Source organism: Alligator mississippiensis, chromosome 5, assembly GCF_030867095.1.
Source record: "Alligator mississippiensis isolate rAllMis1 chromosome 5, rAllMis1, whole genome shotgun sequence".
Taxonomy (NCBI): Eukaryota; Metazoa; Chordata; order Crocodylia; family Alligatoridae; genus Alligator; species Alligator mississippiensis.
This window is the reverse complement of record NC_081828.1, coordinates 154,281,968-154,297,049: the sequence shown is the minus strand read 5'-3', so window position 1 is coordinate 154,297,049 and position 15,082 is coordinate 154,281,968. Positions and strand designations below refer to the sequence as shown.

The 15,082-nt window shown below is 42.4% G+C and overlaps 1 protein-coding gene across 2 annotated transcripts in view; it reads left to right on the top strand.

Moving 5' to 3' along the window:
• Positions 1-15,082, top strand: part of CHN2 (chimerin 2) — a 237,945-nt gene that overhangs the window by 125,292 nt on the left and 97,571 nt on the right. For both annotated transcript variants that reach the window (XM_059728884.1, XM_006265246.4), the window contains exon 4: positions 10,491-10,522. In XM_059728884.1, coding sequence (XP_059584867.1) covers positions 10,491-10,522 — 32 coding nt within the window. The remainder of the gene's footprint in view (positions 1-10,490; positions 10,523-15,082) is intronic.

The following is a 15,082-nucleotide window of genomic DNA, read 5'->3' as shown; positions in this document are numbered from 1 at the left end:
TTGTAGAATTTACTAACACATTAACGTTTCCATTACTTAAGAAATTGCTGTTTGATTTCTTCCCGATTCTTACTTTTTCCTATTTGTGCTAGATTTATAGACAATTGTATTCTATTGCAATAACACTGGCAGATGTGACTATCAGAAAGCTTTATTTATTGCTTTCTAGTGCTTGTAACATTTTATTTACTATATTGATTGTTGTATGAGGGCAATTAAGGAGTTCATTTAATGTTGCACTTTGGTAACAAGCCTGAATTTATAACATACTAAAAAAACATGCCTTACATCAGTCTCCTAAGCTTTTTTTTAAAAAGTACCAACCAACCAGAGTTTGGGGGGGAATGAAGGCAGTAACACAACAGAATAGAAAGCTTTCCAGTATAATCCTATATTTATCACATAAGACTACTAGCATTCTTCAGGGTGCAATGTTGGATTGACAGGAAGTTATTTATACATCTTGATTCTCACTTTTCTCAAAATAAAATAAAAATGAAACAAAATACTACAAACCATCAGAGCAGAGGAGTATTGAAACCTGAACACCAACGCTGAGAAATATTCTTTGGTAACATCAACTTTGACATCAACATCTTTCCATCTGTTCAGTTTTCACTTATGGTTCAGAAAAAAATTTCTGCTGTAACTTTTATTGTAAAATGTTTAACCAAAACATAATAGCCTCGTCATTATCTAGGAAAGATTTCTTAAACTGTAAATTCTTAATTCATAAAATCTTTTGGAGAAGAGACTCATTATGTGTGCAGGGATTGTGTGTACTGTGGACTCTGTTCCCATTGTACAGAGGAGCCTCCAGGTGTTATGATAATACTACTGTCACCAGAATCTTAACCTGACAGATTTATGATATTATGTTTATATCAAAACGTAGAGTGCTCTACTGTGGATATTTTGTCCTTGACTGACATGTAGGTAATAATTTAATAACAAGAAGAGGTAGGTAGAATGCTGTGTCTTGCCTGAGGTATAGCACTGTATTTGCATTTTCACAAAATTAAATTGCTTAGACATTAGTGGTATAAAATAAATCTTTATATTTAGAAGCAAACTAAACACATCAGGTAAGAGTTTGTAAATAAGCATTTACAATATTTTTTTAAAGTGAGAATTTTACCTTATTCAAATGCAAGTACATTATGTTAGGCTATTCCCTTAAGTGATGTGTGTGTTCATTTTTTTTCTTTTTTATGAGGATTTTCAGTCTTGTTTACTCCTTTCCTGTTGGTGGTTATGAGGTGCAGTTTGTAATTAACTAGCTATGAAGCAAATTCATATAAACTTCCTTTTTTCTGAGCTTTCAGCTTTTTCTAATCTTCTCTTTTAGGTTCAGAATTAGTTTTCTTTAGGCCAAACTTAGTTGAAAAAATGTATTTCTGGGTAATAACTTCTAATGTATTATAAAATCATGTAGGCATCATTCTAAGTACAAAGTTGGCTGATTAAACTTGCTGTGAGGAAAGCCATCATTGCAAGCAATGAGCATACTCCCACTGCTAGTACTGAGTTTGCCTATACACATGCCCATCCAGGTTCTAATTAAAACACTCCAGCATTGCCTCATTGTAGCGTGCATTAAGTCCCCATGCACTTTAAAATGGCCCCAGGGGCGCTAACTCCTTGGGTAAACTTCATCAAATAAGTCTTAGAATAGATAAAACATCCCACAACTATATTTAAGCATGCGGGGGCTTAATACACATGACAGTGGGCTGTTTTAATTGAAGCAGCTGTCCAGAAATGGCTCTAATTAACTCCCCACCACCACCACCGCCAAGCACGTGTATAGGCAGCCTGAGATCTTGTTCCTCTATGCTATGAATTTGTAAGAATCGGAGAATCTGTTGCAACCACCTGGATTTTGGGCCTCCCCTTTTGCTTTTTATTTGAATATGCTGCTACTTATCTTATTTACAGGTAGATTAGAGTATATTAATTATAGATGTATATATGTTAGGATTATATCCTACAGTATATTCATGTTAAAGAGAAATAACATTTATTGATGTTAGGGTTATCTTATTTCTGTGGTGTTGATTGAGTAGAAGAACTCTTTGAAGTTCCTTCTCATCTTAGTACAATGACTTAGATGCTAGTAAATTGCTTTGAAATACGTATGTACCACTTTGGGGCATATCCCCCTCCATCTACATAATTCCCTGTAGTTTTGTGAGGAATTATTTTACACTGTAGTACAGTGTTGTATTACAATTTTTGTATGTTGGCAGGAGTACATTATTCTAAGACAAAATATTCTGGTCAAAACAGGAGCCATAAGTTATGGGGCATTCAAATGCAGTCATTTAAAAAACATATTATTTAAAAGAATGAATTAAAATTAGCCAGACTAATTCATAGATTTTTATGAGAAAGATGACTTTAGTTCTAAACACTGAATAAAATCCTGAAACTCTAAACTATGTACATATGAAAAAAATATCATACAACAGAATGGAAAAAGTATAGACCTGGGCTAAATAACCCCATAGTTCTTATTTTTCCCAGTAGAATTAGATTACAAAAAGGGATAATGTATCTTAATAGTTTAGACATCAAGATTGGAGTATGAGCCATCTGAGCTGCAAAAGCATATTTGAAAGGTGGGGTAATTGTGTTTGGTTTAATCTGTGCTTTAAGTCTATTAAGTTTCCAATTTTAAAGTTTATTTCTTTGAATGTTTTCAGGATGGACCATTGTCAGGATGGTCCTAAATACTTCATTGGCAACTATCTGAATCCCATGATCTGGCCAGCACATATGGTTTCATAGTTTCCAGTGCTTAGGGAGCCTGGCTCCCTGTATATAGGCACCTGTCCAAACCCTGGACACACAGGGTTTTTACTTATCCCCAGGCAAAAGGATTCTGATATCTAGTTGCAGCCGCCTGATTCCTGGGTCCCCCTGCACCAGGACCTATAAAAACATTTGTGGTGCCCAGCTGGGAGGCACACAGGGTTTTGACAGGTACCAGGGTATGGGTGGCTACACGTTCTATTTAAGGCATAATGCAAATGAGCCAAAAAGTTATTCTGCCTTATGTATCCATAACTTATTGTATGGAGTATAACTTTGTTGATCATTTATTCTGTCATAACACCTTAAAGTGACTTGTATGTGTGGCCAGGGTGGTATTTAAGGCATGACTAACCTGTTAATTGTGTCTTAAATATAATGCATGTTAGGGGCCATGGATAATGTGAAAAATTATTTTCAGCAGCATTTGAAGTCGTGAAAGCTTTCTTCTTTCTTTCTCTCAAGTAAGCAGATATATCCCTAGAATTAGCTTTGTTGTGAAGATTTCCCAGGGAAAAAGATGACAGTTATTCTGGGCATTTCCTGTCCACTTCACAGAGAAGATTTCTCTGCTACTGCCTTGATCGGCAGGGGTGTGTAAACTCGTGTCAAATGGAGAAAGTAATCTCAGATTGGATTTTACCCAGACTCATTCATGGGGATATAAGGAGCTTCCCCTTGAAGTAAATTTCAACCAGTGCAAAAGATAACTATGAATGCCTTAATCTGAAATCTGTGTTCAGTAAATGATACTGGTTTCCAGTTTGTTTCCAGGTACAGGTCAAATGATTGGTTTCAGTCTAAAATGATTTAGGTCTTAGTTATCTCAAAACTGCCTGTGTCTCCATGCTAACTCCTTCAAAATGAGATAAACTAGGATCTTTTCAGTAATATACAGAGACTTTTACCATATTTACTTGAATCCAAGATGAGTGGGTTTTTCCCAAAAAAAACAAAGTGGAGAAAAACCCTCATCCTGGATTTGAGTATTGGTCCGACTGGCAGGCAGTGGCTTAACTCAGGCTTCAACCCAGGGCCCCAGGCTTGTGTTGGATCTAAGCTGCTGCTTGCCCCAAGGCAGAGTGGTTAGTGCAGTAGGGAGTGTTGGGGATACAGCATGCAGTTGGGGAGGTGTGCAGGAAAGACCTACATGTGCACCTCAGAGGGAGCACGAGGGAGACCATGCCCTCCCCACCCCCCACTTAACTTCTGCTCCAGCTCTGGTCTCTCCAGCCCCAACCTGGTGAGGCACAGAGCTGCTGCCACTGCTTCTGCCTGGCTAGGCTAGGGCCACGGCAGATCTCCAGCAGAAGGTACAGAGTGGGTGGGGAGGCAGGGAGTTTGGGCAGCAGGGGACATGCACAGGTACAGGGAGCAAGAAGTATAGGGGGCAGACAGGAGGGGCTAAGGAGGGAGGGCAGGCACAGGTATGGGGGCAGGCAGTAAAGAGAGAAGGGGGCCAGGGAGTGGGGGAACAGGCAGTGGGGACAGGGGGTCAGTCAGGTATGGGGGTGGGGGGGACAAGGGCTGGGGCGCAAGGAAAAGGTGTCTGGCTTCTTGTTTCTGCATTCTCTGCCACAGTAGTAGGGGGACAAATTTAAGATAACCCTCCAATAATTAGATTCTGTACATGGAAAATTATAACAGATTTATAATTTTCCATGTCTAGAATCTGAGGGGAGAGCATCTTAAATTCGGAGTGATCTTGGATTTGGGTAAATAATGGTATATCTGTGCATGGGCATTTCAGGGTATAGGCTATCAGGTCTGGCATTTATCATCCTGCTGGTATGACCAAGCTAGAGTTTTATCTTCAGAATATATTGTAAGATCTCTCTGTCTGTTAAGGTTCTTGCATAAAGATGACATGGAAGGAGCTGAACTCTTAGTAGTGTTTATGGAAGGTTGTCAATATTTGTAGGTATACTGCATCATTTTAGTTTGCTGTATTTTTATATTGTGAACCTAAGTATCTCCAGGCAGTTGAAAATAAATAAATGCCCCAGCAGTGTGGAGTCTGAGATGCATTGAGAACTATGTAGCTTATTCTGTTAATCTGTAAGATCATAGAATCATAGAAGTAGGACCGGAAGGGACCTTGTAGATCTTCAGGTCTGACCCCCTGCCTGGGCAGGAAGAAAACTGGGCTCAAATGACCCCAGCTATGTAGGCATCGAGCCACTTCTTAAAGACCCCCAGGGTAGGAGCCAGCACCACTTCCCTTGGAAGTTGGTTCCAGATCCTAGGCGCCCTAACTGTGAAGTAGTTCTTACAGATGTCTAATCTAAACCTACTCTCCAACAACTTGTGGCCGTTATTCCTTGTTATCCGGGGGGGGGAGGGGAAACAAGGTCTCCCCCAAACCCTTCTGGTCCCCCCTAGTGAGTTTATAGATGGTCACCAGGTCCCCCCTCGGCCTTCTCTTGTGAAGGCTGAACAGGTTCAGGTCCCGTAGCCTCTCATAGTAGGGTTTGCCCTGCTGTCCCCGGATCATGCGGGTGGCCCTCCTCTGGACCCTCTCAATGTTGTCCACATCCCTCTTGAAGTGGGGTGCCCAGGACTGTACCCAGTACTCCAGCTGCGGCCTGACCAGTGTCGCGTAGAAGAGGAGGATCACCTCCTTGGCCCTACTTGAGATGCACCTGTGGATGCACGATAAGGTCTGGTTAGCCCTGCCGACCGTGACCTCGCATTGTCAACCGTGACCTCAAAGATGAAGATGAAACCTCAAAAACTGAGATTCTGACTTCTCTTTAAGAACTATAATCATGTTTCACTTCCTTTGAAGGGAAGGGTTTGCTTGCACATCTTTTGCTAAAACAAATTCCCTAGCACCATAATGCAAAGTTTTCTCTGTTGACAGGCCACAGCCCAGCCCCCCCACCTCACAAAAAGTAGTTGCATTCAGCGGTGTTAGATGTACCTGGCCTTACTGAAGCTGCATAGCATCTAGGTGGTGCTTAGTTCACAAGTTTAGTAAGATGAAAGTTTTTGCTACATAAATGCAAAATGTGTGGTTGTTCATTCTTTGTTGTCAGTATTATATAACTTTACTGTTTTGCTTAAATATAGGTTTTGTCTAACTTCAGGTGAGCATGTTTGGATGATAACTAATTACAAAAAGACAACCTCTAAAACATACCTGTTTTTTTTAATTTGTTGATTATTTTGACTTAACAATACAAATCCTCTTTCCCTTTCCTCTTAATTTGACCCCTCTCTGTGATCACAACAGATATGAGCTAGGAAGCCTAAAACTAACAATCTAACTGGAAGACCACATAAATATTCCCTGATTTGTAATTCTTTAAATATATAGCAAATATGTAAGGTGCATATAAAAACAGAAGACTTCTACTCAGAGGTGCATGCCTCAGATTTTTTTCTTGTTCGTTATGTAAATTTATTCTCATTTTATTCTTGCCTTTCAAAGAACCAAAATATTATTGGGCTCCTCTGTGCAAATATTATGCAGGATATTCTAGAGTTTGATGTTATCATGAATGGTTGATCTATTAAACTGTAAGGAAGTTCAGTTGAGGCTTGATTCAAAGATCACTGTAGTCGATAAAGAAACTCCTAATGCTCTTTGAATCAGAAGGGGAACAGTTGGCACTAATTTCTAACCTCAGCAAATTCAGGGTACCAGGTCAATTTACAGTGATGTGTATGAACCAAAAGAATAGAATCATAGGACAGGAGACTATAGATCATAGGAATCAGACCTGCGAGATCTTCAAGCTCAGTTCCCTGCTATGGGCAGGAAGTTATTGGCCTTAGACGAGCTCAACAAGGTGCTTATCTGGCCTCATTGAACACTAGGGCTGTGTGAAACAGCACTGTTCCATTTCAACTTGAGTTTCGAGGTTTCAACAGAACAGCGTTTCGCTTCAAATTTCATTTCAATTTGAAACCACTGTTCCGTTTCACTTCATTGAAACAGTGATGCACCCATTCTCTATAATGGTGAAGCTCAAAACAGCCTCTCTCATCCGGCAGGCAGATGGGGGCCTGTAACCCTGAGGGCTGTGGGGGCTGTGCCAGTCCTCCCAAAGCTGTGGGCCCCCAATCTGACTGCCAGATGAGGGAGGGAAGCCGGGTGCTGCTGCCTGGAACCTGGGAGCTGGGGAAGGGACCTGAGCCCGATCACCCGGTTCTCCTCCCCAGCACTACAATCAGTTCCCTTCCCCTGCGCTGTGATTGGTTCCTCACAGCCTGGCAACAGGAGGTGAGGGGAAACAGGGCTGCGCTGCCGGCTGAGCCCCATGGGGCTGCAGAGCCGCTGGGAGTGCAGCCCTGGTTCTCTCCTGATCCCACCACCTGGCTGCTGGCTGCTTTGAAACTCAAAACATTTTGACTAGGCTTGTTTTGTTTCAAGGCTGTTTTGAACCCCTTCGTTTTGATTCAATTTCTTGGTTTCAAGCTCAAATGAGTTGAAACAGTTTCGAATTGAAACAGCCGGCAAAATTTTGCACAGCCGTATTGAACACCACCATGGATGGTGACTGCACCACCTCTGCTAGGAGTATGTTCCAGATTCCGGTGACCCTTTCAGAGAAAAAGGGTTGGGTTTTTTTCCTTATGTCCAGCCTGAATTTACCTTCTGTTAGCTTATGCTCATTTGTTCTCATCCTCCCCTGAGGTGCCTTCCTGAAGAGCCACTCCCACAGATCCTGATGCTCATCCCTGACATACCTGTAGGCAACTATCAAGTCACATCTTAGCCTTCTCTTACTTAGACTGAACAGGCCCAGTTCCCAGTGTCTTTCCTCTTGGGGTCTATCCTCCAGGCCCTTGACCATATGGGTGACCCTTCTTTGTACCTTCTCCAGCTTATCCACATCTTTCTTGTAGTGCAGCTATTCTAGCTGTGGCCTCACCAACACTGAATAGAGAGGGAGAAGCACTTCCCTGGATCTATTGGCAACACATCGGCTGATGCACACCAGAGTTCTATGTGCCCTTCTAGCAACCTCATCACACTGCTGGCTCATATTCATCTTCTGGTGTGTTGTGACCCCCAGGTCCCATTCAGATGCTGTGCCAGCCAGTAGATCACTACCCATTGTGTAGTTATGATGAAGGTTCTTCCTACCCAGATGAAGAACCCTGCACTTCTCCCTGTTAAACCTCATCTGATTCTGTTCAGCCCGTAAATCCAGTCTGTCCAAGTCATCCTGGATCTTTACCCTATCCTCTGTGCCTGTTTCTCTCCACAGCTTATCATCCATGAACTTAATCATTGAGCTTTCCACCCCCTTGTCCAAGTCATTAATAAATATGTTAAAGAGCACAGGCCCAAGCACCAGTCCCTGGGGGACACTACTGGAGGTGGCACTCCAGGATGAGGGGATCCCATCAATTGCAACTCTCTGTGGGATTGGCCTGTAAGCCATTTGTCCACCCATCTCACTGTGGACTGGTCCATCTCAGTAGCCTCCAATATTTAGCTTGTATGTGTTTTTGTTTGAATATATGCCACCTGCTTAAAATTTTCTTTGGAAAAAAACCCCCAATCAAAATAGAAAAGGAAATCATTAAATCACTTTGATTTCAGTGAAAAAAATAGAGTGATCCAAAAACAGATGAAAAGGCTTGAAATTGTGTTTCATCCTAATTTTGGATGAAACAATTTTGAAATTGGAACATGTTCTGTGAAATAGAAGTCCTGGTTCTGTAAAGAAGGCAATACTGAGGTGTGCATGCAGCTCTTTAAAAAAGAAAAAAAGTAGAGACAATTTGCCTGTGTTCTTTCCCTCCTCCCCCCTACCCGCCCCCCACAATAAATGTGCTTTTAGAGGTCAGTATCAAAGGCTAAGGCAAACAGCCATAGCTGGAGGGCAGCTGCATTCTTAGTCGCATCAGAAAATGATCTCTTAATAGCACACTATAAGTAGTAACAATTAATGAATAGCTTTTCAAATTAAAAATTAATATTCAAACAACAAGTATTTTATCTGTACATTTCTGTAAAATGTCATTAAACAAAAATTCTTGTGTGTAAAACCTTGTAAGGAAGTGCCCCCTGCTGGCTTGATATTTGTTTCACTTGGAAACTGTAGGTAGAACTGATTTTTTTCTTTTCTTTTTTCATTTAGTGCTTTTTATTGCTACACCATGTTTCTATTATCTGTTGTTAAGGTTTAAGTGGACTAGCATGCAAAGATAATCTCTTATTTGTGTAGAAGCTAAGTCTATTAACTTTATGGATTCCTTAGAAGAACAGTTATTACTCAACTCTTCTGTTCCACACCATACCTAGTAAACATGCCACATTATTCTCATGGAGTATTAAACCAGTTTGTTTGTTTTTTACTGTTGGTAAAGAAAGTGATAGCTGAAACATGACTCTTGATTAGAGAAAGTTACCACACAGTTGTGCTAAAATTGTAACTATGCATTAATTCAGAAATAAAGGGAATTTTAAAACAAAGGCTTTAGATAAATCAAGACATTCATAAGGTGGAGTAGATTGTTGGCTCAGAGCTCCTTGTAGGATCGAGGGCTGAGCAATGAATCAACGTTAGATGGGACAAAGTTGGTGTGCAACAATTTTACTCTCCTAGGTTTTGGTTGAAAACCCTTCCAAATACTTGACTTCAGTGTACTTTGGATCCTACAGGATCCTGAGACCCTTGAGAAATTTCAAAGTGGGCACCTTTTTCAAAATGCAAAAGTGGGACACGTGAAGCTGGCAGCCAGGCATGGGAGTCATGTGGTGCAGCCCCACTGCCTACCCTGAGCCTGCAGGGGAGGAGTGCATTTCCCCCCTGACCCACCCCAGGACTGTCATCACCGCCACCAGCCCTTGGGAATGGGTCTCCCACAGCCTCTATGCTGTGCAACCAACCACGCACAGAACAATAGGGGTGGGCAGGTGGCGGCAGGAGCTTCCCCAGCACTGCAGGAGCTTCCCCAGCACTGCAGGAGCAGGGGCAGGAGTCAGTGACAGTTTGTGCCATAGCCCCCACCCCAGGAGGGATGCCTTCTGCAACCAGCCAGGCCCAGCCCTGGTTACTGCGGCCTCCACAGCCTCCTGGCTGCTGCCAGAGCTGGGCTCAATGCTCACTTCCTCCATCGCCATCTTCCTGCTGAACAGGGGAATCCAAAATAAATGCTGTCCCAGAGTCATTCAGCCCAAGACCAGGACCTAATGTTTCCATTTCAGGACTGTTCCACCCAATCAGGGATGGGTTGTCACTCTAGGGGGAAGAGGAAGGGTTAAAGTCTCCTATGAACATTAAATTCTTCAGCTTGGCATCTACAGGCAAAAAAGGGTTTTAGAAACGAAACAGCAGATGACTAATTGGTTTTACATTGTATAAATAATATACATTGGAAAAAATGGAGTAAATTTATTCTTTATCTCTCCTAACACAGTTTACTGTAGTTCAACTACGTTTTATCATTCCAAATTATTATGGTTACCAGAATAATGAAAATATAACTGTTTTTTCCATTTTTACCTCTTGTTTTCTTAAGAGTGTTTATTGTGAATTCTGGTCCTCTTGTTTAAGTTATCTTTCTAAAATCTGCAAAGTTTGGACAATTAGGCATGTAGTCTGAATTGGATATAACACTCTTTATTAATAATTCAGAAATTCACATGCCTGAACTCTATTTGCATGTTGTTGATTTAAATCTGTGTGTTAATTTTATTTTTTTTCAAAATTCAGGTGGAGAACAGACCAAAATACTATGGACGAGAGTATGTATTATACCATTTTATTTTAATTACCTGATATGTAATCATTTGCTATATCACATAGTACATTTCTATTAGTGCAGAAATAGTAAACAATATAATGGTTTTATTCTACTTCCCACAAGCCAAGGATTTAAATACATTTAATTGTTTACAGTTCCAACAACTTTAGGACCAATTATTTCTATCTAACAGTGCATAGATGGTGCCTCCGCTCGAGTCTAAATATAAGTTAGAAATGAACAAGGACATGGGTGTGCTTGGTGGTCTTTAGATGATTTTGGGGACAGTGATTCTGATTTTTCTGGTCTGTTATTGTTATGATGTTAATCCCTTTAATTACTGGAGGAAGTTCACCCTCAGTTTTAGTGTTCTCCTCCACTCTGATCATAGAGAATGAGGGCTGGAAGGGACCTCACATCTAGTCGAGCCCACTACTCAAGGCAGGTTCATCCCTGACTAAACCATCCTGTGTTTACTGTATTTTTCTCCCCATCATAACCAGTTTGACAGTCATTTAGAATATAAGACTACTGAGGTACAAATATTGCTGCCCTCAGTAGGGGTACAAGGCTTGAAATGTAGTAGAGCTAGTACATTCCCAGTGCATGTTGGGGAGAATGGCAGGCTAGTCAGAGACCTCATAAGGATAAATTAATTTTCCCTGTGCCCAACATGAGAGTGTTACCTATAGGGGACTTGTATTCCCATTGACCAAAATCTTTGTGTAGTGAACAAGGGCTATAGCTGTAACTATAGCTCATGCCAGATCCTTTACTTGAGGTGGAATCATAGAAAATTAGGGTTGGAAGGGACCTCAGGACACTTGGTCCAACCCCCTGCTCTCAGTAGGACCATCCCCAACTAGACCATCCCAGCCAAAGCTTTGTTTAGTCAAGTCTTAAAAACCTCCAAGGAGGGAGAGTCCACAACCTGCCTGGGTAACCTGTTCCAGTGTTTCACTACCTTCCTAGTGAGAACATTCTTCGTAATATCTAACGTAACCTTCCCTTGTTGCACCTTGAAACCATTACTTCTTGTTCTGTCATTTACCACTCCTGAAAACAGTCTAGCTCCATCCTCTTTTCAGCTCCCCTTCAGGTAGTTGAAGGCTGCTATTAAATTCCCTCTCAGTCTACTCTTCTCTAGACTAAATAAGCCCTCAGCTTCTTGTCATATGTCATGTGCTCTAGCCACTGAACCATTTTTGTTGCCCTCCGCTGGACTCTCCAGTTTGTCCACATCCTTTCTGTAGTGGGGAGACCAAAACTGAACACCATACCCTAGGTGTGGCCTCACCAGTACCGAATAGAGGGGAATAATCACTTCCCTTGACATGATGGCAACATGCCTACCAATGCAGCCCAGTATGCCGTTAGTCTTCTTTGCAACAAGGGCACACTCTTGTCTCATATTCAGCTTATTGTCTACCTCCAGATCCTTTTCTGCAGAGCTGCTGCCCAGCCAATCAGCCCCCAGCCTGCACTGGCACATGAGCTTGTTCCATCCTATGAGCAGGACTTTGCATTTATCCTTGTTGAACCTCATGAGAGTTCTTTTGGCCCAATCCTCCAATTTGTCTAGGTCACTCTGAATCCTAGCCCTACCCTCCAGCATATCTACTACTCCCCACAGCTTGGTGTCATCTGCAAACTTGCTGAGGGTGCACTCTACACAATCTTTCAGGTCATTGATGTAGACATTGAACAAAACCGGCCCCAGGACTGACCCCTGAGGCACTCAAGCCATTGATTACTACCCTCCAGCCAGTTTTCTATCTACCTTACAGTCCATTCATCCAGCTCATACTTCCTTAGCTTGCCTGTGAGAATGTTGTGAAAGACCATATCAAAAGTCTAGCTAAAAATCAAGGTCTACCTCATCCACTGGTTTCCCCCAGAGCCAGTCACCTCATCATAGACATCAATCAGGTTGGTCAGGCATGATTTGCCCTTGGTGAATCTATGATGACTCTTCCTGATCACCTTCTTCCTCTCCAAGTGCTTAGAAATGTATTCCTTGAAGATCTTCTCCATGATTTTTCCAGGGACTGAGGTGGGGCTGACTGGTCTGTAGTCCCCTGGATCCTCCTTTTTCTTAAATATGGGCAATATGTTTGCCATTTTCCAATGATCTGGGACCTCTCCTGATCAACGTGAGTTTTCAAAGATGATGGCCAGTGGCTCTTCAATCTCATTATCCAACTGCCTCAACACCCTTGGGTGTTGCCTGGGTAAGTAGTCTGGGAGCTGACCTTCCCCGTGAAGACTGAAGTGAAAAAGACATTAAGCACTTCTGGGGTGTGGGTTGTAGCCGTGTTGATCTAAGAACATAGGCAGATGAGGTTCTTTGGGTGACTCTGATATCTTTTATTAGACCACACCATATCTAATAATTAGATATATGATACTATGTAATATTAGATGTATGATAATATCTAATATTAGACCACACCAGAATGGCATCTAAACCTGCCTTACATATCTACAGGAACAAGATTACAATTTGGAGTACAGACCCAAATATATTACTGGCCTTATACACTTCGTCCTTACACACAATAATTTCATATTTTAATAACCAACACTTCCTCCAGACCATGGAAACGGCTATGGGCACCAAAATGGCCCCACAGTATGCCAGCCTTTTTATGAGCCACCTGCAAGAAGACTTCATCAAGGGCTGCATCATCAAACCCTTCCTATACTTAAGATATATCAATGGCATCTTCATTTGGACTGAACCTGCAATCTCTGAGTTCCATCAGAAATTCAACAGTCACCATCCCTCCATCTGCCTATCTCTTGAATACTCCACCACCAACATCATCTTTTTAGATACGATGATCAGTATCCAGAATGGTAAAATACAGACCACATTATACAATAAACCCACAGACCAACATACATATCTGCACAGAACCAGCAATCACCCTAAACACACCAAAAAAGCTGTGATATACAGCCAAGTGCTCAGATACCACCGAATTTGCATTGAGGAGAACACCCAGGATTGCCACCTCACCAATCTTAAAAAGGTTTTCACCCAACAGGGACATTCCTCCAGAGAGAGAGAGATTACACACTTGAAAGAGTCACCTGGATACCACATGAAGAATTGCTGCTGTACAAAAGAAAAACCCCCACGAATCGCACACAGCTGGTTATGACACATCACCCCTCCCTCGAACCCATACTGAAAATCCTCAAACAATTGCAACCCATACTAGAAACAGACCCTATTCTTAAAGACATCTTCACATCTTCCCAGAGCCACCCATCCTAGCCTTCAAACAAGCACCCAACCTCGCTAACCTCATCACCAGAAGCAAACTTCCTCAGGCCCAGAACACACCGAATGGATCCAGACCATGCTGTGACAAGAAATGCAAAACCTGCCAACACATCTCCACCGCCCTCACAATTACCCCACAACAGAGCCATCAGCATTCCCGGATCATACAGCTACACCTCCAGAAATGTAATACATCTCATCCAATGCACCAAATGCCCTGATGGAAAATACATAGGAGAGACCAAACAACTGCATACCAGAATTAATGCATACCAAAATCTATCAAATGCAAGAATACCCAACTACTGGTGGGGGCACATTTCTCACAAGTAAATCTGTCACTCCCCTAATCCTCAAAGGAAACTTACAAAATGCTTCTCGGAGACGAATAGATCCAAGGAGGTGATACTTCCCCTCTATCGGGCGCTGGTCAGACTGCAGTTGGAGTACTGCGTGGAATTCTGGGTGCTGCACTTCAAGAGGGATGCGGATAACCTGGAGAGAGTCCAGAGAAGGGCCACTCGTATGGTTAAGGGCTTGCAGACCAAGCCCTATGAGGAGAGACTAGAGAACCTGGACCTTTTCAGCCTCCGCAAGAGAAGGTTGAGAGGAGACCTTGTGGCTGCCTATAAGTTCATCACGGGGTCACAGAAGGGAATTGGTGAGTATTTATTCACCAAGGCGCCGCCGGGGGTTACAAGAAATAATGGCCACAAGCTAGCAGAGAGCAGATTTAGATTGGACATTAGGAAGAACTTCTTCATAGTTCGAGTGGCCAAGGTCTGGAATGGGCTCCCAAGGCAGGTGGTGCTCTCCCCTACCCTGGGGGTCTTCAAGAGGAGGTTAGATAGGCATCTAGCTGGGGTCATCTAGACCCAGCGCTCTTTCCTGCCTATGCAGGGGGTCGGACTCGATGATCTATTGAGGTCCCTTCTGACCCTAACATCTATGAATCTATGAGCCTATGAACTCCACTTCAGCAACCTCCTCGATACTAAAAATCATGGACTAAATATAGACATTGGGTTTATGATGCATTATAACCTGCCTGACATCTGACTCCCCATGTACCTGTCCACTATTCATCCCCCTTCTCTTCCCCCCCCAACCCAGCCTGTCTCTCACCCACTGACTCCTCAGTTTACATCTTCACTGACTGCCTATCTTGTATGCATACTAGCCCAGCCTCTGGCTTCTTTACTTTTCATTTCATCCAGGAAGAGTACACACCAACTGCAGAAACTTCCTCAGCCCGATGAAGGGTTTTTA